The sequence below is a fragment of the Bos grunniens genome, chromosome 15 (assembly GCF_055505025.1).
Source record: "Bos grunniens cultivar Pamir isolate PY7600 chromosome 15, Bosgru_T2T1.0, whole genome shotgun sequence".
NCBI lineage: Eukaryota > Metazoa > Chordata > Mammalia > Artiodactyla > Bovidae > Bos > Bos grunniens.
This window is the reverse complement of record NC_141179.1, coordinates 53,369,784-53,391,056: the sequence shown is the minus strand read 5'-3', so window position 1 is coordinate 53,391,056 and position 21,273 is coordinate 53,369,784. Positions and strand designations below refer to the sequence as shown.

General features: G+C 40.6%; 1 protein-coding gene across 15 annotated transcripts in view; it reads left to right on the top strand.

The window, feature by feature from the left end:
- Positions 1-21,273, top strand: part of FAM168A (family with sequence similarity 168 member A) — a 242,229-nt gene that overhangs the window by 158,300 nt on the left and 62,656 nt on the right. For all 15 annotated transcript variants that reach the window (XM_086340702.1, XM_086340706.1, XM_086340695.1 and 12 more), the window contains one exon: positions 7,527-7,614. In XM_086340702.1, coding sequence (XP_086196828.1) covers positions 7,545-7,614 — 70 coding nt within the window. In that variant the 5' untranslated portion in view covers positions 7,527-7,544. The remainder of the gene's footprint in view (positions 1-7,526; positions 7,615-21,273) is intronic.

Here is a 21,273-nt window from a genome sequence, read left to right as displayed (position 1 = left end):
TCCCTGGGATTCTCCAGGCAAGAACACTGGAGTGGGTTGCCATTTCCTTCTCCAATGCATGAAAGTGAAAAGTGAAAGTGAAGTCGCTCAGTCGTATCCAACTCTTAGCGACCCCATGGACTGCAGCCTACCAGGCTCCTCCATCCATGGGATTTTCCAGGCAAGAGTACTGGAGTGGGGTGCCATTGCCTTCTCCAGTTAATTACTCTAAGACATGTCTAATTAGATAGGTCAACAAACAAACATTAATATCAGGTATTTCATACTGAATATTTACCAGTTCACATGAACCTAGAATTTATTGTTTAATTTAGAATTATTTGATTTGTAAGCACTTACCTTTCTTTAAGCCAATTAAATGGAGTTCATTTACAAATTAATCTCAAAAATATTATCCAGAGATAATGACATACTGAGACATATTTAGACAGACACAACGCAAGATCTAGCTTCATTTTCTAAATTTAGTCATGAATTAGATACTACAATATAAATTTTACTAGTTTATAAAAAACAGTTGGAATAAATAAAACTTTTAAAGACTTTTTCCCATTTTTCCTCTGTGTCAGGGGTTAGAGATGGTCTAGATAAGTGTTCCCAAGAGCCCTGGTCTCAAGGCACAGGGAAAGAAAATCAAGTTCTGACAAAGTGGCGGCAAGTCTAAACCAAATGGTGGCCAGACAAAGCAAAATGGCCATCAAAAAGTACAACACAGAACACAGAGTTAAAACACACACATACAAACCTGGCAGTCCTCATCAGACACTCCCTTAAATACAAGAATACAGTCTCTCAGAAAACCTCCTATAGAAACACAGAACTTCAGATCCAAGTACTAACACTTTAAGGAAAATATCTCAGGTCTTCAAAGATTTCAAAGGGAGGAAAGGAAGCCAGGTTGAAAGAAGAGTGGGGAGGAGGTGGGAGAAGGGGGCAAAAGGGGTGGCCTTACAGACGTCTCCTGCTACCTGCAGATACCCAGGCATTATGGGACTTTACCCTGGGCCTCCAGAGAAGGGAGGACTGGAACTTGGCCCTACCAGAAATCAGACCAGAACAGAACCAGAATTCACGTTCTCTGCCAAGAGGAGGTGATCAGTCTCCAATCCTCAGCTCAGGCTGAGGCCCTTCAACCAGATTCCTGCATCCAGGACCAGGGGACTAGAAAAAAGGGAGAGGAGAGGAAAGAGAGAGAGAAAGGGAGAGAGGTCAATAAAGTCTCTTGTGCCTTACTGGTCGGGGCACTCTGGCCAGTTGTCCGCGTCAGGAGGAGACCAGGGACAAAAGGGTCCCAGTTGCGGCCGCTGGGTCTGGTCCATTGGCAGGCAAGCTGGCCCCTGAGTACCCCGAGTGGTCAGGATGTCAGTTGCAGCAAGGAGTCCCTGCCAGAGTCGCCATTTGTTGCAGGAATGGCGACCTGCAGTTTCAGGCAGTGTCCTTTCCCTAACAAGACTACTTCATAGCGCCTGTCTTTGTAGTGTGTGGCTGTGGGTTCTTTTAGTTACAGCAATCAGGATCTTTAACAGCATGCAAACTCTTAGTTGTGGCATGTGAGATCTAATTCCCTGACGAAGGGATCAAACCCAGGCCGCCTGCATTGGGAGCATGGAGTCTTAGCCACTGGACCACCAGGGAATATTTTGTTAAATGTTATTTTAATTTTTAAACTAGGCTTCCTAAAGGTCACCCCTGGGTCAGCATAGTTTAGTAGTCAACAATAACTGGCTTCAGTCCTAGGCCAGGAAGTCTTCCACCCTTTGTTGATGGATTTGTTTGTTGATGGGAGAATGCATTCAAAGTTCAGGCAATTTTTGCAGTTCTGCTCCAGCCTTTACTTTCAGTGTGTTCAAGGCCTTATATGCACATTGGGTCTATAGATACCTAGAACTGCTCCAGTTTCTCCTTAGCATGTATGAAACCTTACACATCACCAGGGATCCCATAGTGGGTCTCATCTTTTGTTCCCTAGAACTCCCTTTAAAATTTCTGGCTTATCTGCAGGCCTGTTGGCTGCCCTAACTAGTATTACGACCTTAGGCCAGCTGCAGTAGTGGCCTTCCTGAATAGTTTACTATTGTTCCCTAGATTGTCCGTCTGTTGTTTTTGACAATGACTCTGGGCAATATCCAGAGAAAATTTTCTACATTCAACGTCAGATTAAATCAGTCCACTCTGGCAAGTCATCCTTCTGGCCTGGCCTGAGGGAATTATTCCAGGGAGTTGGGGGCTAGAGGGTAGGAGCAGCTTGAGCCTAAAATGCTACAGATTCTCACTGTTCTTGATATGGTTCAGTAATTCTTCTTAAATAACCATTTCTCAGTTTGGTGTATGCCTTTGGTTAATTTTCAGAGGCCCAAAATAGTTGTTTTTGACAGTTCGTTCAGTTTTATTGTTGCTTTTAGGGAAGAGGGTTAAAGCAATTTAGGTATTCCAGAAGTTCCACCTCTGAACTTAAAAGTTTCATTATTTTTGGCATGTTTATTTTTATTTAACTTTTAAAATTCCCTAACTAGACCATAGCCTCCTTTGGGCAGACACTATATCTTTTTTTTTTTAATAGTATCCATCTTAATAAACATTAAACCTGTAAGCTTTAATTTCTTTATCTGTCAAATGAAATTAGTAATCCTTGTGTTGCTTACTTCAAAGGATCACGTGAAATAGTGATTAAAATCTCATTGTAAACTATATCTTTCTTAACTTACAATGAGGTTCAGTTCAGTTCAGTCGCTCAGTCGTGTCCGACTCTTTGCGACCCCATGAATCACAGCACGCTAGGCCTCCCTGTCCATGACCAGCTCCCAGAGTTCACTCAAACTCATGTCCATCGAGTCGGTGATGCCATCCAGCCATCTCATCCCAATAAACCCATTTTAAGTTGAAAATGCATTTAATGCACCTAACCTACCAAACATCATGGTTTAGCCTAGCCTACTTTAAACATGCTCAGAACACAATAGCCTACAGTTGAGCAAAATCATCTAACATGAAGCCTATTTTGTAATGTTGAATATCTCATATAATTTGTTAAATACTATATTTTAAGTGAAAAACAGAATGGTTATATGGATACAGAATGGTTGCACATGTAAATTGGTTGTTTACCTTTGACTGACTGGGAGCTGTAGCTTATTACTGTTGCTGCCAAATATCATGAGAGAGTATTTTGCTGCATACACTAGCCCAGGAAAAGCAAAATTCAGAATTCAAAGTATTTTCCTACTGAATGCATATTGCTTTGGTACCATTGTAAAGTTGAAAAATCTTAGCCGAAATCTCATAATTTGGGGACCATCTAATATAGGTAGTTTGTAAACTACATTAATTTTAAACACTGCAACCTGTTGTGCATATGGTACTTCTAAGTGTTCACTCTTCACCCCTGAAATTTTTCTTGTCATTTTGTGCTCGTAGATTTTGCTATTGATTTGACAGAGATTGTTCAGATATTTTTGAGGGCAGCAGCAGCAGGCTACTTGTCAAACAGTCTGGGGATGAAGTCCAGCTCCACGAGGAGGGAAGTCTGTAGCACCTCTCTCTGTTTTCCTTAGTCATCATGCTGCCACTCAGCTCACCATTGCTTGTACTGCCCAAGATGAGTTATCAGTAGAGGCTTCTCTGAACGTTGGAAATAAATGCTGGAGAGATGTGAAGCCAAGTTGTTAACTGAAATATGCCAAGAAGTGCCAAACACCTTGAAACTATTCCAAAGTTGTTTTTTGAGGGAAGCATGAAGGATGGTTCATTACGTATTCAACTACTATGCATTTAGTGACCATTATATACTAGGTAATATTTTGGGTATTGGGGATACAAGAAAAAATAAACAGAATCCTTGTTCTTATGGAACTTACAACTCTAATGGGGGAAAGAATAAACAAATAGACAAGAAAGGATATCAGTTAGTGATTGAGGTCAATGGGAAAAGTAAAACAGAGATTGGGGACAGAGAATAACAGTAGGAGTTATTTTTAGATAGGTTGGCTAAGGAATTAACTTCGGACAAGGTGACATTTGTGCAGAGACCTGAATGAAGTGAGGGAGTATGTCATTTGAATATCTGGGGAAGGGCATTTTTGGTGTGAGAAAGAGCAAGTGCAAAGGCCCTGAGGCATAAGCATACATGTGTGTTCAGGGAACAAGAATGTCATTGTGATTGGAGTGTAGAAATCAAGAGATAGTAGTAGGAGTTGCAACCAGAGTGGTGGGCATGTGAGACCAGATCATATAAGGCCTCGTAGACCTGTATAGGGGCTCCCCAGGTGGCACTAGTGGTAAAGAACCTGCCTGCCAGTACAGAAAATGTAAGAGACATAGGAAGGATCCCTGGGTGGGGAGGATCCCGCTTGGGTCTTCTGGAGGAGGGGCATGGCAACCCACTCCAGTATTCTTGCGTGGAGAATCACATGGACAGAGGAGCCTGGCGGGCTACAGTCCATACAGTTGCAGAGGCGGGCATGACTGAAGCATATAAGGACTTTGGATTTTATCTTGAATGAGATGGGAAGCTATTGCAGAGTTGTGTTTGCTAACACAAGTAATGTAGACTTACTGTGGTTCAACCCCAGGGAGCAGGGGCAACTCCATACTCAGCCCTAGAGAGGGAGCTAGATGGGACTTACACCTCAGGCACTTATCTTAAGAAGTGAAATCAGGTTGGATTGATAGCATGTGGCAGCTAATATCCTATACAGCTGGCAGGAATAGAAGTCAGACAATCAGTGCCTTTATTTTCTCATAACTGCCTGTGTGTGTCCGGCAAGGACCCAGTAGGTAGATTTGAATTGCCTCCATGGTGGGATCTCTCAGGGGCTATTAGAATCATAATAAAGACACCATTGCCAAATCCAAGGTTGTAAAGGTTTTGCTATCTTTTCTTTTTTCTTCTATGAGTTTTATCTTTTTATCTGTCTCATTTAGGTCTTTGATTTGGGGTGCTAGTCTTAACCTTGTCCCTTACTTACTTTGTGACCTCAGACTGTTCATTTGCCATTTCTCAGCCTCACTTTTTTCATCTTGTTACAATAAAAGTTGGTATTTGAGTATACAAAACAACAACAGAAAACAGATTAGAGGTTGCCACAGTTAGGATTTATGGGGAGGGTGTTGACCCCAAAGATAGAGAACTTTTGGGGATGGTGAAAATACTTTGTATCCTAATTGTGGTGGTGTTTCTACAACTATATACATTTTTCAGAGCTCATAGAACTGTATACCTAAAAGGAGTAAGTTTTACTACATGTAAATTGTACCTCAATAAACCTAGCTCTAAAACAATACCTACAACAACTCTTCAAAGAATGTGTTATTCTTTCCCATTTTGAGTCTAGAGGGAACTGAGGCTCAGGAAAGTTAGTGGACTTGCCTGTGGTCCCACGTTTGGTATGTGGCAGTTCCAGAATTTGAACCTAAATCTGCCTGATAATAGAGCTTGTGATCTTCCTACTCATTTTTAGCCTGTCCCTGAAACTATTAATGTGTGGATTCTGTTGTAAAAGGCTGACCTTCCCTTGAAAGCCAGGAACTCTGTCTGCCTATCGTATTCTTATTCCACATTTTGAACCCCTGGCAGATCTCATTTCTGCCAGTCATTAGTTGAGGTTGGAGTCCACGCTGTTGTGGAGTGCTGCTCAGGCATGGTCTCCTTCTGAGGCTGTGGTTCTCATTTTTGAGCAGCAGGAGACCAGTTTCAAAACTGATGAGTTTCTTTGGTTATGAAGAGCAATTTCAGACTTCGTCCAATCAGCAACACAGAGTAGCTTCTCAGTAGGAGAGTGCTCAGATATTTATAGGACCCGTTGTGCTGCTTAGCAGTCTTCCTTACCCTGGCTTATTTAACAGAGAACCCGTTGGGTAGAAGAGCGATCCAAGGCTATTACCATCATTATTTACATCTGCATTCCACTTTGTAGTTTGCAATGTATTTTAATATCTGTGAACTCTCTTAGCACCTTGCCAGGAGAGTGCTTATAAAGAGAGAGAATGTACTTGACTGTGGACTTCCCAGATGGTGCAGTGGTAAAGAATCTGCTTGCTGATACAGGAGATGTGGATTTGATTTCTGGGTTGGGAAAATCCCCTGGAGAAGGAAATGGCAACCCACTCCAACATTCTTACCTGGTAAATGCCATGGACAGAGAAGCCTGGTGGTCTGCAGTCTGTATCACAAAGTCGGACACAACTGAGCACACACGCACGTTCTTGGCAGTGTTCTTGGATAACTCTGGCTGCGAGTATGTTTTTTTCTTAATTTGTGCCGGAATGTGTATATTTCCTATAACTTTCATCAGGTTGTTCACTTTCATTTTGTCAACTGATGATAGTTTAATCTAGCCTGTTGCCCTGGGGTGATTTGCCAGGGCTGCACATTGGGTACATTTCAAGAAGTTCTGTCATCTGAATTTGACCAATGGCATTTTCTTTTTTACCTGTTTGCCCCACCTTCCTCTCTTTGGGAACCCATCTTTCCTCCACCTCTCATTCCAGAACCCTGGACAGGCTAATTAATCTCAGAGCAATTGTCATCAAGCCAGCTGTTGACTTTAACTGCTTGTCTTCAGCATTTGACTTGTTTCCTTTCCTGAGGTGCTGTGGAAGAAGTTAATGACCTAAAATATTGCCTTTCTATCATGTGAGCCTAGTTAGGAGGAAATAGCTTGATTTTTATGAAGTGTAAATAATGTATTTGGAGACACGTTTTCAAACATGTGTTGGCCTGTGTATCAGAGTTGGTTCCCTAAACAAGGTGGGACAAATTGGCTGGCTAATAGAGCTTAATATTCCATTAATCAGAATGGAGAATGTGCTTCATTGGGGTAATTAACAGGGCACTTGTGCAGGTGATACTTATTGCACACAAATTTCCAAGTTTGTTTCTTTCCCTTGAATAAATTTTGAAAGAGACCTTGGCTGTGTTTCCTTGTTTGCATTAAAATGGTCAATGTTAATAAATTCCCATTTCCCCCCCAAACTGCTTACTAATGTATCTTGTCTTCTGTAAGTGCAAAGGGTGGATAACACACTTGCTGCTCTTCTTCCAGCAGTCTGTTGTGCTTATTACCAGGCACTGGGGCTCCCCTGGTGAGCAGTAGAAGTGCATCCTGTCCCAGCTCATAGACAGGCATCCTTAGAATTAGAAAGGACCGCAGAGAACCTGAAGTAATTGATTTTATGTCAGGACATTGAAGCCCAGAGAGGGGAAGAGACTTGGCCAGTGCCACACAGTACACTCATGGTAGCTTAATTTGTGGGGTAGTGGGACTAGGACTGAGCTGAGAATCAAAAGGCTGGGGCTGACATTAGGCCAATTGTGTCACTTCTCTGCCTCTCAGTATCTTCATGTGTACAGTGGGAAAAGTGTCTAGCAGAGGGCCAAGTACAAACAAGTGGCCTTTTTTTTAAGTCCTCCTTCTGTTATACTATGTTGCTTCTCTGTGTCACTTGAAGATTATAGATCAGAAGCTGATGTCAGGGAAAATGAGCAATCAGTAATCAATGCTGCTTTTTGTTTGTTTGTTTTTCTGTAGGATTCTCAGTTGTCCACAATGAACCCTGTTTATAGCCCCGTGCAGCCTGGGGCTCCTTATGGCAACCCGAAGAACATGGCCTACACAGGTGAGTGGTATGAGAATGACTCTGAGTTTGAGAAGTGGTGGTTAAGGACCCTACCACATAAGGTGCTCCATGACTTTTGGCATACGACACCTCCAAAAGCCCTTGTAAAGTTTGGAAACTTGTAGAAGGGAGACATGTCTGGAGTTTAGTGGAGATAAAAATGATGTTCTTAAGACCATGGATTATTGAACTGCTTCTAGGGGAAAGGAAGGGAGGTAACATTTATTTATTACTGAGTACCTACCATAGGCCTAGTCCTGTACTGGGCACTTTTACATATCATGTTTAACTTTAATCTTAATTATACATGGTGAAGCCTATTATCACCATTTCACAGATGAGAAAAATATAGTTGCAGTGAATTCACAAAACAAAGCTAGGTCTTTGAACCAGGCCTGCTGATTCTGAAGGCTGATCTCTTTCCTGACTGCACACCACGCTGTTTTCCTATTGCACTGCCTTTGTGAATGTCATCCCTCTATCTAGAATGCCATTGTCTCCTAACAGCTTCACCCTATCCTTTAACATCTTCTTTCTGAGCTCAGACAGCACTTTTCCAGGGGGGATTCTCTCCCTTACCTGGCCTTGGGCAAGTTTTTTAACGTTCCAGAGCCTCGTGTTCGCATTATAAAATGAGGTCAATAGTGTTACCATGTTTCATGGGCTGCTACAAGGATTAAATGAGCAGTGTGAGGCACTCATCAGATAACATATGGCACCAAGTAAGTACTTAATAATGGTTATTATTTACAAATAACTAAGAATGGGCAGGATGTATCATAATGGAAGTAAATGAGAAAATATATATAAATTATCTAGCATGGTGCTTAGTATATCATGAGCCTTAAAAAATATAATGAAAATAAATCCAAGGTGACGATAACAGTATGAATGAACACCTGGAGGTAAGAAAGTATGGTCAAGGTACAGTCTACTTGAGATTAGCTGGACTAAAGAGTAGGAAGGGGGGGGGGGGAGAATGGGAAATAGAGCTTAAAAAGTAGAGTAATAACAGTTGTGGTGGCAGAATCGGAGATGGGAGGATAGAGAGTTTCACCCTGGAAGGGAGAGAGGGTGTGTGGAGCGTACTTGTTTCTTTTTATAAATTTGCACTTTACTATGTATGCTGTATAGCCTTCTAGATTGAGAATAGAGGGATCTCTGAGAACTTTTTTGTCTGGTTGTTCCAACTATTAGAACATTGTGGGGTCTGGGGCTTCAAAAATCCTCAAATATTTGATATGATTTTTGAAAAATATTTAGAACTATTTTTATAAAACCTGCATATACATAAGACGATCAGTGTGTGCTAACACATTTTCAGCTATTTATGCTTGTAAATCAGGATTTTCTGAATGCTGTGCAACCCAAATAATATTTAGGAATATATTGAGCCTGATGTGACTAAGCTGTCATCATTAATTTTCAATTTCACATGTTTGTGTTTATCACAACAGCTTTATTATCCTGACTTAACTCCAATAGTAAATACATTCTGTTTGGGCTTCTATAGTATGTTTATTCTAATACCGTTAATATCAGTAACCAGGATCCATTTGGCAGTATCCTATGCCCCACTAGCTCAGGGAGCCTGTTGCTTTTTCTCTTCCTGGTTCAGAATATTCCAGCAACCTAAGTCCTTTGCCAGAGGGGACGGAGCTGCTTTGGTAGACAGAGCAGGTGGGAATCCTTCAGGTTTCATGTGATCCTGGCTGCCTTCCTTCTTACTGAGTTGCTAAACCTGAGAAAGAAACAGTTGCATTTATCTATTGATTTGCACAAAGATTAGCAGTATAACATATTGATACATGTGTTTCAACTGAATGAACAACGAGCAAGTTCAAATCCCAGCTTTTTCGGATAATAGCAAGATGACTTTGGACAAATCACTTAACCTTCCTAAATTTGAATTTCTTTTATAAATTGGGATAATACTATTTCATAGGATAGTTGTGAGAATTAAATGAGATAATTAGTACTCCTCTGCAGGGAAAGAGGGGGGATTGTCTTTGTTTCTACTAATCACCAAGGATTATTATCAGCCTGGAACTATGTTTTAATTTTTCTGCTGGGATTCTAAGACTGCAGATTCAAGACTAAGATGGTGTAAACTCCATACAAGTAGAATACATTCAAACTTTGCACAGGCCAAGGTTTCAATTCTTAAGGAAATTTTCTTTTTTAACCTAAGCTTCCAGTTTTCTCTCTACTTTTCAATTTCCTTTTCATTTTTTGACCTCAGGAGATTTCTTCTCTTTCTTAAAATCTCAAGTCTGCCTATATTTGTTATATAACATAAAATGTTTGTTATACTTTTTATCTAGCTTTTCTAGGTGTTATGGAGTAGGCAAGTTTTCAAATTATCTTTTCTTCCAAATTGCAAGAAATAAAGATCCAAGTGAGGTAACCTGTAAAACAGATGTCAGATACAATGCATTAGAATAAACATTCACTATTATTGTTGGTAAAAATAATGGTTATATTAAAGAGTTTTAATTACCATTTGGCAAGTACATACTAGGTACTTCATTAATTATAATCTTACTAATCATAAACTCCATAGTACTCTTCTTTTAAGTTAAAGTAACTGATAGTTTAATTCATGTTGTATTATTTGGCCAGTATTATATAGCTTCTGAAGGATGAGGAAAGATTTGAACTCGGGTCTTTATGATTTCAAAGTGATAATGCTTTCTGTTATAGCAAGCTGATTTGTCTTAAAATATGTGCTTCTTTCACTGCTTCCAATGATAAGCTAGGGGAAAGGATTGTCTTTTCAGTTTCTAGGAATAGGGAGCCTCACGTTTGAGGAGCAAGCAGCTAGCTCCTGATAGCAGTTTGGGGTAGGCTCGGAGTCAGGGCAGTATAAGTGGAGGGTCAGGTCCATTGTGGTATTGTCTGCTTCAGAGGTAAAAGGGTGGTGGCTACAAGGAATAGAGAAGTTGGAAAAATTCTTGATTTGAAATTCCCTCTGAAATAGGGAAATAAAATACAGCTTTGCAGTTACAATTCTGACACCAATTCCAATGTGTGGACTCTTTCCCCACACCAAGCTATTCTCTGACACCAGCAGGGTGTCCTGCAATTCAACTCAATTCTGACACAATTCAACTCAATTCTGACACTGTCTACTTGGAGATAATGTCAGATTCCACAGGTTGAGAGCTCAGTCCCATAAAACTGTCCTCATTTCAGATGCCAATCACAAGTCCAGGTTGTGACCTGTGCTTCTGACCGACTGGCTGTAAATCTGAGGTTCCTATAACTCCCTCCCTGGGTTCAATTAATTGCCAGAGCAGCTCACAGAACTTAGGAAAACAATTTATTCACTAGATTATTGGTTTATTATAAAAGGATGTAACTCAGGAACAGGCAGATGGAAGAGATGCAAAACAATGAATACAGAAAGGAATGTGGATCCTCTAGAGAGCGCCACTCTCCCTGTACCTCTAGGTGTTCACCAACCTAGAAGCTCTCTGAACTTTGTCCTTTTTGATTTTTGATAGCTCAGTTGATAAAGAATCCACCAGCAATGCAGAAGATCCACTGGAGAGGGGATAGGCTACCCACTCCAGTATTATTGGGCTTCCCTTGTGGCTCAGCTGGTAAAGAGTCTGCCTGCCATGCGGGAGACCTGGGTTTGATCCCTGGGTTGGGAGGATCCCCTGGAGAAGGGAAAGGCTACCCACTTCAGTATTCTGGCCTGGAAAATTCCATGGACTATATGTATAGTCCATGGGGTTGCAATAAGTCAGACACAACTGAGGGACTTTTGCTTTCTTTCTTTCTTTAGGTGTATAGGTATGATTGACCATTGGAGTTTGATTCAACCTGCAGTCCCTCTCCTCCTGTTTGGGATGTAAGATCCCATAGCATAGCATGGACCCCCCCCCCCCGCCAAGAAAAGGCATCTTTATTGCTCTTATCACTTAGGAAAATTTCACAGGTTTTTAGGAACCCTGTGCCAGGAACAGGGATGAAGACTAAATATATGCTTTTTATAAATCACAGTATCACAGCAATAGTGTATTCCAGTAAACAGCTGTCTTCTAGCCAGTTGACAGTTCTCTGTCTCTTTATATCTCCTTTTTAAAGCTCCTTTACCGCGCACTTAATATGTGCCAAAAATTGAGCTCAGTGTTTTACAGACTATTTTTATATTTGTGATAACTAGCTCCTTGCACATCTTGGAAAAGTTAATTTAAAGAATATAATCTGTTCATATACTTTAAAAGACTGAAAGTATAGGTAGTGTTGTAGACTGAGTGTTTATGTCCCTCCAAATTCATACATTGAAACCCTGGCCCCACAATGTGATGGTATTTGGAGATGGAGCCTTTGGGAGATAATTAGGTTTAGATGAGGTCATGAGAGGAGGACCTTCACAGTAGGATTAGTACCTTTATAAGAAGAGGAGGAGACACCAGAGTTCTCTCTCTGCTATGGGAGTGATCTTGGGTGGCCTTGGCCTGCAACAGCTTGTAGCAGGGCTTTGGTTTCCAGCCAGAGATTGAGGCCAGGTCATGGTGGTAAAAGTACCAGATCCTAGCCACTAGGCAGTGGTCAGCGACAAGGGCCCTGGCCCTTCGACTTTGCAGAAAAGATTTTCCACAAAGAGAGGAAGTAGTGAAGCAAGTGAAGTATTTATTAAGAGGAAAAAGAGTACAGTGTGTGTGGATAGACACATGGGCAGACTCAGAGGGAGACTCCCTGACTTGCTGAGTTGCACCCTCAGTTTGAATTACTTTTATGGAGCATTTCTTCCCGTTTCCTTTGGCCAATCATTTTGATTTTTCCTGGCTCACAGTCCATATTTGGTATATCTCAGGATCCTCCCATGTGTGTGCACGCATCCCTTGACAGTATTCCTCTTTGACCGCCAAGGAACCTTTCTGCACATGTGTAGTCCAGGAGGTCTTCTGACTTTGAGAATGAGAAATACATGATCTTGGCAGGGCCCAGCCTTCTCCCTTAATTGTCCTGCTATTCTTGTTCTGGAGTTTTGCTCTATAGGAAATGAATTTCCAGTTGCTTTATCCTGGTGGTGGGGGCTGAGGTTGGGTATTTCTCTCCTGCCTCAGAAGGGCACAGCAAGAGAGCTGCCATTAGCAAGCCACGGAGAGAGAGCCCTCACTAGAACTCAGCCAGACTGGCACCCTGATCCACATACTTTCAGCCTCCAGAACTGTGAGAAAGAAATGTCTGTTGTTTAAACCACCCAGTCAATCTGTGTTATTTTGTTGTGGCAGCTCCAGCTTACAATAAAGATAGTAAGTACAGTGAACACTTGAATATGCTTTACATGGATTGACCATGAAAATGGGCTCTTTACAGACTGAGACATTTCTTTTTCTGAAAGGTCTCAAAAATGTTTCTCTGCTAGAAGTTTGAAGTGTAGTTAAGATCTAAACATTGTCTACTTTTCTGTTTTTTTCCTTTTTCTCTTCTTTTCTTAAAATGTTCTAATGGTGAGAGTGTCCAAGTGTCACTAGAGGCCTGGTATATGTGCTGAGGAGAGGACAGGTTTTGGCTTCTGTCAGATCTGGAGTAGAATCTAGGCTCTGCCACTAATGAACTGTGCAAACTTGAGCAAGTTATTTAACCTCTCTGAATCCCAGTTTCCTCAACTGTAAAATGGGATAATGATCTATACAGATAGATGGTTCACCGGTCCATGAGAATGTTTATAAAGCCTCTGGCACCGTGCTCATCACTGATGCTCAGTTAATGGTTATCACAGTGCACAGCAATGAGTATACCATATAGGGAAGAGAATATGGGATATGGGGTTAGTGACTTAGATTATAGACCTGATTCTGCCACTTAAAAACTATGTGACATCAGATAAATTATTAACCTTTCTGGGCTTCAGTATATCCTTTGCAAAAAGAAAAAGGACTGTGAATGCCACCTTTACAAGACAGCTGGGAGTAATAAATTTAATGGGGCCAAACCATTGACATGTAGTAGGATTTCAAAAATCCAGTTAGAAAAGAGTTCTGAAGTGTGAGAACAGATGGACCCCCTTACACTAACTCATCATTTTATAGGTGAGACAATGAAGAACTGTTGAGGAAAGTATTGAAGCTAGGCTGGTACCTAAAGTCTACCCATCCTGGGTCTATATATTCATTGTCTCACTACCACAAAGAACAACCAAGGTTTTATCCTTGAAAACCTTCCTTCTCTACATCCTTTCCTGGCCATTTCCCCATCTTTTGCTGGGCCACACCAGCTCACATGCTCTCCCCACTCCTGTGCTGAGCCCTAAATGAATTTCTTGGCTTCAGTATACAGCAAACATGTTCAATATGTCATTTACCCCTCCCCACAAAAGACATGGCCTTCAAGGTTGCAAAGCTAGGAAATTGGTATGTTCAGACTTAGAATGCTTTCTTTACTTAAAAAAAAAAAAAAATTACTCAGTTCAAGAAGCCGATTTTTAAAAAAATGTCTTTTAATTGATTTATTTTGGCTATGCTACATGGAATGTAGGATCTTAATTTCCCAACCAGGGATCAAACCCATGCCCACTGCAATGGAAGCATGGAATCTTAACCTCTGGGCTACCAGAGAAGTCCCCAGATTTGTATTTGACATGGCAGTTTGTCAGCTAGAGGACCTTAATAAGTAAGCTGATAGCCTGAAAATACAATGAAATAATCTGAGGGTTAAAAAAAAAATCTTTCTTTGCAGTGACCCGGCCCTGCACGTTTTACTCCTCTGTAAGGACTACCTGGTGGAGGTTTTAACACTGACATTTGTACTTTGGTCTTTGGAAATAACTATTATGGTTTTTTTCCCCTCGTATTTATTTCTTATAACAAGTCTGGTGAGATAGCCCTTATTTTCCAGACAAAGTGACTGAAGATCAGTTTTCCCAAGGTCATAATACATGGCAGAGCCCCCAAGCCCCAGTTTTCTCCATTCCAAAAAAAAAAAACCAAATAAAAAATATATTTTCAGGACTTCGCTGGTGGTCCAGTGGCTAAGACTCCTCACTCCCAATGCAGGGAACCCAGGTTCAATCCCTGGTCAGGGGAGATCCCACATGCCAAAACTAAGATCCACACAGTCAAATAAATAAATATTTTTAAAAAAGAATAGAAAAAAATTTTTTCCATTTCTTTAATTTTGTATACATATGAGATGATGGATGCCCACTAAACTTATCATGTAACCACTTCATGATGTATATAAGTCAAATATTATTCTGTACACCTTAAACTTATACAGTGCTGTATGTCAATTATATCTCAACAAAACTGGAAGAAAAAATTTAACTCTCCAATGCCAAATTTTCTCTGAAGCTTAAGGAAACAAGGTCCACAGAACCCCATGTAATAATAGATAAGAAGTAAAATACTTTACAACTTTACCATTTGTAATTTCGTTGAATCTTTATAACAGTTGTATGAGGTAGAAGTTTTTATTAAAATATTCATTTTACAGATGAAAGTCTAAGAAAGATCAATAAATGTGTATAGGTTTTTATCGCTTTTAAGTGGCAGTGCTAAAACCAGAGCTTAAGTCTTAAGTCTACTGGACTCTAAATCTAATTCCAGTTGTTCTTCCCACTCCACCAGGCTGTCAGGCAAGTGCTCTCTGGGTTTTAAAGGGAACATAAGCAATATGTCTGCCTCTGATACATTATGTGTGATGTCAGTACAAAAAGCAAATGGATTAAATCTTGTCTGGACAAGAATCATGTGCATTAAACTGATTTTCTCTTTGCTTGTAACTGATCTGCTTTCTTGGATCACAAGATAATTGGTAGGAAAGAAAGCAGTGTTTTTGCCCAAAGAAAGAAGTGTTGGTGTTGGGTTATTCCCTGTCCTCTTGGCTCCCTGTTCTCCTGTTCATTTTTTTTCATGTCTCCTAGACTGAGAACTCCTTGAGGATGAATGTTAGGAACCTCCTGTGCCTAGAAGACAGCAGGCAGTTAGTTACTCATTAAATATTTTTTGAATTGTTATTATGTTTATGTTAATTATAAATTACTGTTGCTGTAGGTAATTATTTTATAGTAATAACTACCATTGTGTGTGTGTGTGTGTGTGCGCTTAGTCATGTCCAACTCTTTGTGACTCTGTGACTCCATGGACTGTAGCCTGCCAAGCTCCTCTTTTCATGGAATTTTCCAGCAAGAATACTGAAGTGGGTTGCCATTTCCTCCTCTAAATAACTACCATTAATGACTAACAAATGGAGTACTGGGCACTTTATAAACATTGTCTTCAATTCTCATGATAACTGTACAAGGAAGAGCTATTACATATGAGGGAATAAGGTTCAACTATGTTAATTTTTCCAAGGTTTTATAGCTTGTAATTGTTGAGTGAAAAATAGGCATATGTAAAAGAAAATAATTTTTTTACTTTATTGTGGCAAAATATACATAAAATTTACCATTTTAACCAATTTTAAGTGTACAGTTTAGAGGCATTAAGTTCTTTCATAATGTTGTATAAACATATTATTTCCAGAACTTTTTCATCACCCCAAACAGAAATTCTGTATCCATGAAATGATAATTCTCCCTTTCCCTTCCCTCTAGGCTCTGGTAACCTCTAATCTAGTTTCTGCCTCCTTAATTTCCCTATTTTAGATATCACAAGAGTGGAATCATACAATATTTGTCCTTTTATTTGGCTTATGTCACTTAGTATAATATTTTCAGGGTTCATCCATGTTGTAGCATATATCAGAATTCATTCCTTTCGATAGCTGGGAAACAGTTCATTTATGCCACATTTTGTTTATTCCATTCAACATTTGTCTCCTTAAATCCTGTGAAATAAACTTTAGCCCTTGGATGCTGAACCATGGCTGTCAGCCTCTGTGCTGGTCCCTCAGCCAGCAAAAGCAGCTATGAGCAATCAAACACATAAACAAACCCTGTGGAGGAACAAGGTTCTTATGGCCAACCCTAGCTCCAGCAGGCCATACCAGCAACTCAGGGCTTCACTGTCACTGCTGTCTGAGTGTGGGAAAGGGCATGGGCTGGGCAAAAGACTGAAATGAACTGTTTATTGACTAGACTCTGGTGTTCCAAAGTAGTTACTACAGAGAGTTTCTGCTAGTTCAGGTTTGGTGGAGAGATGAGTTTCTGGAGCTTCCTGTTCTGACATCTTCAGTATGTCACTCCCAATATAAGTATCCTTTAAAAACAAAACCTGGTGTCATATAAAAAAGATTTGTTACCATTGCATAAAAGAAAGTATCAGGAAAGGATTTTTTTTTTTTTCTTTTCCAGGTAAGGTCCTAATACTTCCAGTATTCTTGGCAAATAAAAAATAGCATTGTCCTGCTTGATGGTGGGTGACATGTGCTTTCCATGTGTTTGTTCACAGTGACAGATTCTCAGAAATAGCTGAGGTAACAGCAATGTGTCAGTCATTGGCATATTTCTGTTAAATGATGGAAATATTGTCCTATAGCTCAGTTGGTTTCCTATCTTCTACCCTGGTGAAAAAAAATCTTTATTAATTAGCATGCTGAGAGCTTTGAATCAAGATTTAGGTGCTTTCTTATGCCTGGGGAGATTCAATTTAAGGTTTTGCTTTAAGGTATTTCAGACTTGCTTTGCTTTCTTGGTGGCTCAGATGGTAAAGAATCTGCCTGCAGTGCAGGAGACCCAGATTCAATCCCTGGGTCAGGAAGATCCCCTGGAGAAGGGAATAACAACCCACTCCAGTATTCTTGCCTGCAGGATTTCATGGACAGAGGAGCCTGGTGGGCCACAGTCCATGGGGTCAGGGTCACAAAGAGTCAGACACGACTGAGTGACTAACACTTGCCACCTTCCAGGGTACTAGCCCTTACTTCTTTACACTGCTGATACTTTTTGGATTGGCAGCAGGATTGCTAGACAGAGCTCTGGGGAACACCATGTTCCAACCTTGAATCTAATAATAGTAGTTCTATTAGTAACTATTTATTGAGTAACAAGATATATGAGCTGGGTGCTTTATAGTTCATCTCATTTAAGCCTCCTAATATCTCACAAGATGGACAATATTGTTGAGTTTTATAGATGAAAAAACTGATGCAGGGAGGTTAAATGACTTTTCCAGGGTCATGCTGCTGCTGCTGCTAAGTCACTTCAGTTGTGTCCAACTCTGTGTGACCCCATAGACGGCAGCCCACCAAGCTCCCCTGTCCCTGGGATTCTCCAGGCAAGAACACTGGAGTGGGTTGCCATTTCCTTCTCCAATGCAGGAAAGTGAAAATTAAAAGTGAAGTCGCTAAGTCGTGTCCGACTCTTAGTGACCCCATGGGCTGCAGCCTACCAGGCTCCTCCGTCCATGGGATTTTCCAGGCAAGAGTACTGGAGTGGGGTGCCATTGCCTTCTCCGTTCCAGGGTCATAGAGGATTTCATTACAGTTTTCCTAGGCTCCAAAGACTTCTCTGACCTGTATCACATCCTGAATGAGAGGAGGCTGAAATTAAAAGTTCTTTATTTTGGCTCAGCTTGCTTTTTCCAAAATAAAACAAAATGAGGAGGTTAAGGATATTTTGTACAACATGGGAAATATAGCCAATATTTTATAATAACTATAAATGAACTGTAACTTTAAAAATTATGATTCACTATATTGTACACTTGTAACTTATATACTGTATTTCAATAAAAGAATAATAAAATAAGTTTCTTAAAATGAGGCAGTTGCTCCTCAAGATGCCTTAGAAGCTAGTAAAGGGCAGAGTTAAGCAAAATAGGTGTTCTCTTCCCCTCTAGTGGAGAAGGCAATGGCACAATGGCCACTCCAGTACCCTCCCTGGAAAATCCCATGGATGGAGGAGCCTGGTGGGCTACAGTCCGTGGGGTCGCGAAGAGTCGGACACAACTTCACTTTCACTTTCACCTTCCCCTCTAGTAAATGTCTGCTCAGGCCTATTTTATATATAAGCTTCCAGGTGAGATTTTGTTTGAAGGGAGGGTTCTCCTGCCACACGCAGAGGGAGGTAAATGAGCTGGTCAGGATGAACTCTGACCTTCCAGTTTCTTATATACTCTATTCTTCAAATTGTAAGATTATCAATTTTGTGAAGACACATACATGCAATGACTGTGACCTTTGTGTATGTTACCTCTCCATGGACTTCCTACCTTAACCAGCACAGATTGTAAGGAGAAAAAAGACAAAAGTAAGGAAGTAGTTGCAGTAGTGAGACATGCTGTCTCAGAGGGATGTGCCACTCTATTCCAAGAACTTAACATAATAAATGGATGTACTTACAAACTGCTGTGGAGTAAAGTGGACATAGGGGAAGGACCATAACTCTTCAGAGGTTGTTATCAGGAAAGCCTTCTCAGAGGTTAAGCATGAAACTAGGTCTTGAAGCACAAGGTGGAGTTCTCAGTTCCAGGTCTGGTTCTGCTGCTAATAACTGCAAGACACTGGGAGAGTCTTGCTTTCACTTCCTATCCAGGCTATGAGGAACTTACATGAGTTGTTCAGCAATTTCCCTTCCAGTTCTAACATTCTGGGCATTAATCTATAAATTTTCTTTAGCTCTCTTTCATTATAAAGCAACTGGCTACCTCAAACCCTTAATCTATTTCTTTTGCCTCTTCTTGAACACAGTTTTCTATGCCCCTTCTTGGAATCCCTGGCCTTAATGAAAGGTTGAGATACAAGGAAGGTGAGGTGAGCTCAGTACCCTTACTCAGAACCCTCTCCTGCAGCGACTCTGTCAGTCCAGGTCTTCTTGCCCTAGGGCTCCTGATGTTCTTGGGCAAGACCAATAGGAAACTATAGAAAGCCTTTACACAAGGCTCCTCCTGAAAGAGATTAAGGATAAGCCATGTGAGTTCATTCCCTTTTCTTACTAAATAAGTTCATGCAATTTAATTTTCTATTAGTTGTTTATGATGATTCCTGTGTGTATGTGTGCTTAGTCTCTCAGTCATGTTCGACTCTTTGTGACCCCATGGACTATAGCCCAGCAGGTTCCTCTGTCCATGGGATCCTCCAGCCAAGAATACTGGAGTGGGTAGGCATTCCCTTCTCCAGAGGATCTTCCCGACCCAGGGATCGAACATGGGTCTTTTGCATTGCAGGAAGATTTTTTATGGTCTGAGTCACTAGGGAAACCCCTATTATGATTCGTAGTTAATGGAAGCATAATTTAATACTTATGTTAAATTGTACTTAGCCCTGAATGATATTTAGTATAGTATTTATATTAAGTTTCTTCTAGAAATTTAATTAGAAGAAATGGAGTAGCTGTCATAGTCAGCAAAAGAATCCAAAATGCAGTACTTGGATGCAATCTCAAAAATGACAGAATGATCTCTGTTTGTTTCTAAGGCAAACCGTTCAATATCATGGTAATCCACATCTATGCCCCAACCAATAATGCTGAAGAAGCTAAAGTTGAATGGTTCTATGAAGACCTACAAGACCTTCTAGAACTAACACCCCCAAAAATGTCCTTTTCATTATAGGGGACTGGAATGCAAAAGTAGGAAGTCAAGAGATACCTGGAGTAACAGGCAAATTTGGCCTTGGAGTACAAAACAAAGCAGGTCAAAGGCTAACAGAGTTTTGCCAAGAGAATGCACTGGTCACAGCAGACACCCTCTTCCAACAACCCAAGAGAAGACTCTACACATGGACATCACCAGATGATCAATACCAAAATCAGATTGATTGTATTCTTTGCAGCCAAAGAGGGAGAATCTATATCCAGTTTGCAAAAGCAAGACTGGGAGCTGACTGTGGCTGAGACCATGAGCTCCTTATTGCCAAATTCAGACTTAAATTGAAAAAAGTAGGGAAAACCACTGGACCATTCACATATGACCTAAATCAAATCCTTTATGTTTATACAGTTGAAGTAAAGAAAATAGATTCAAGGGATTATATCTGATCAACTGTTTATACAGTTGAAGTAAGAAATAGATTCAAGGGATTATATCTGATCGACAGAGTGCAGGAAGAACTATGGACAGAGGTTCGTGACATTGTACAGGAGGCAGAAATCAAGACCATCCCTAAGAAAAAGAAATACAAAAAGGCAAAATGGTTGTCTGAGGAGGCCTTACAAATAGCTGAGAAAAGAAAAGACGCGAAAGGCAAAGGAGAAAAGGAGAGATATACCTATTTGAATGCAGAGTTCCAAAGAATAGCAAGGAGCAATAAGAAAGCCTTCCTCAGTGACCAATGCAAAGAAATAGAGGGAAACAATAGAATGGGAAAGACTAGAGATCTCTTCAAGAAAATTAGAGATATCAAAGGAACGTGTCATGCAAAGGTGGGCACAATGAAGAACAGAAATGGTATGGACCTAACAGAAGCAGAAGATATTAAGAAGAGGTGGCAAGAAAACACAGAAGAACTGTACCAAAAAGAGCTTCATGACCCAGATAACCACGATGGTGTGATCACTCACCTAGAGCCAGACATCCTGGAATGTGAAGTCAAGTGGGCCTTAGGAAGCATCACTACGAACAAAGCTGGTAGAGGTGATGGAATTCCAGTTGAGCTATTTCAAATCCTAAAAGATGATGCTGTGAAAGTGCTGCACTCAATATGCCAGCAAATTTGGAAAACTCAGCAGTGGCCACAGGCCTGAAAAAGCTCCGTTTTCATTCCAGTCTCAAAGAAAGGCAATACCAAAGAAGGTTCAAACTACCGCGCGATTGCACT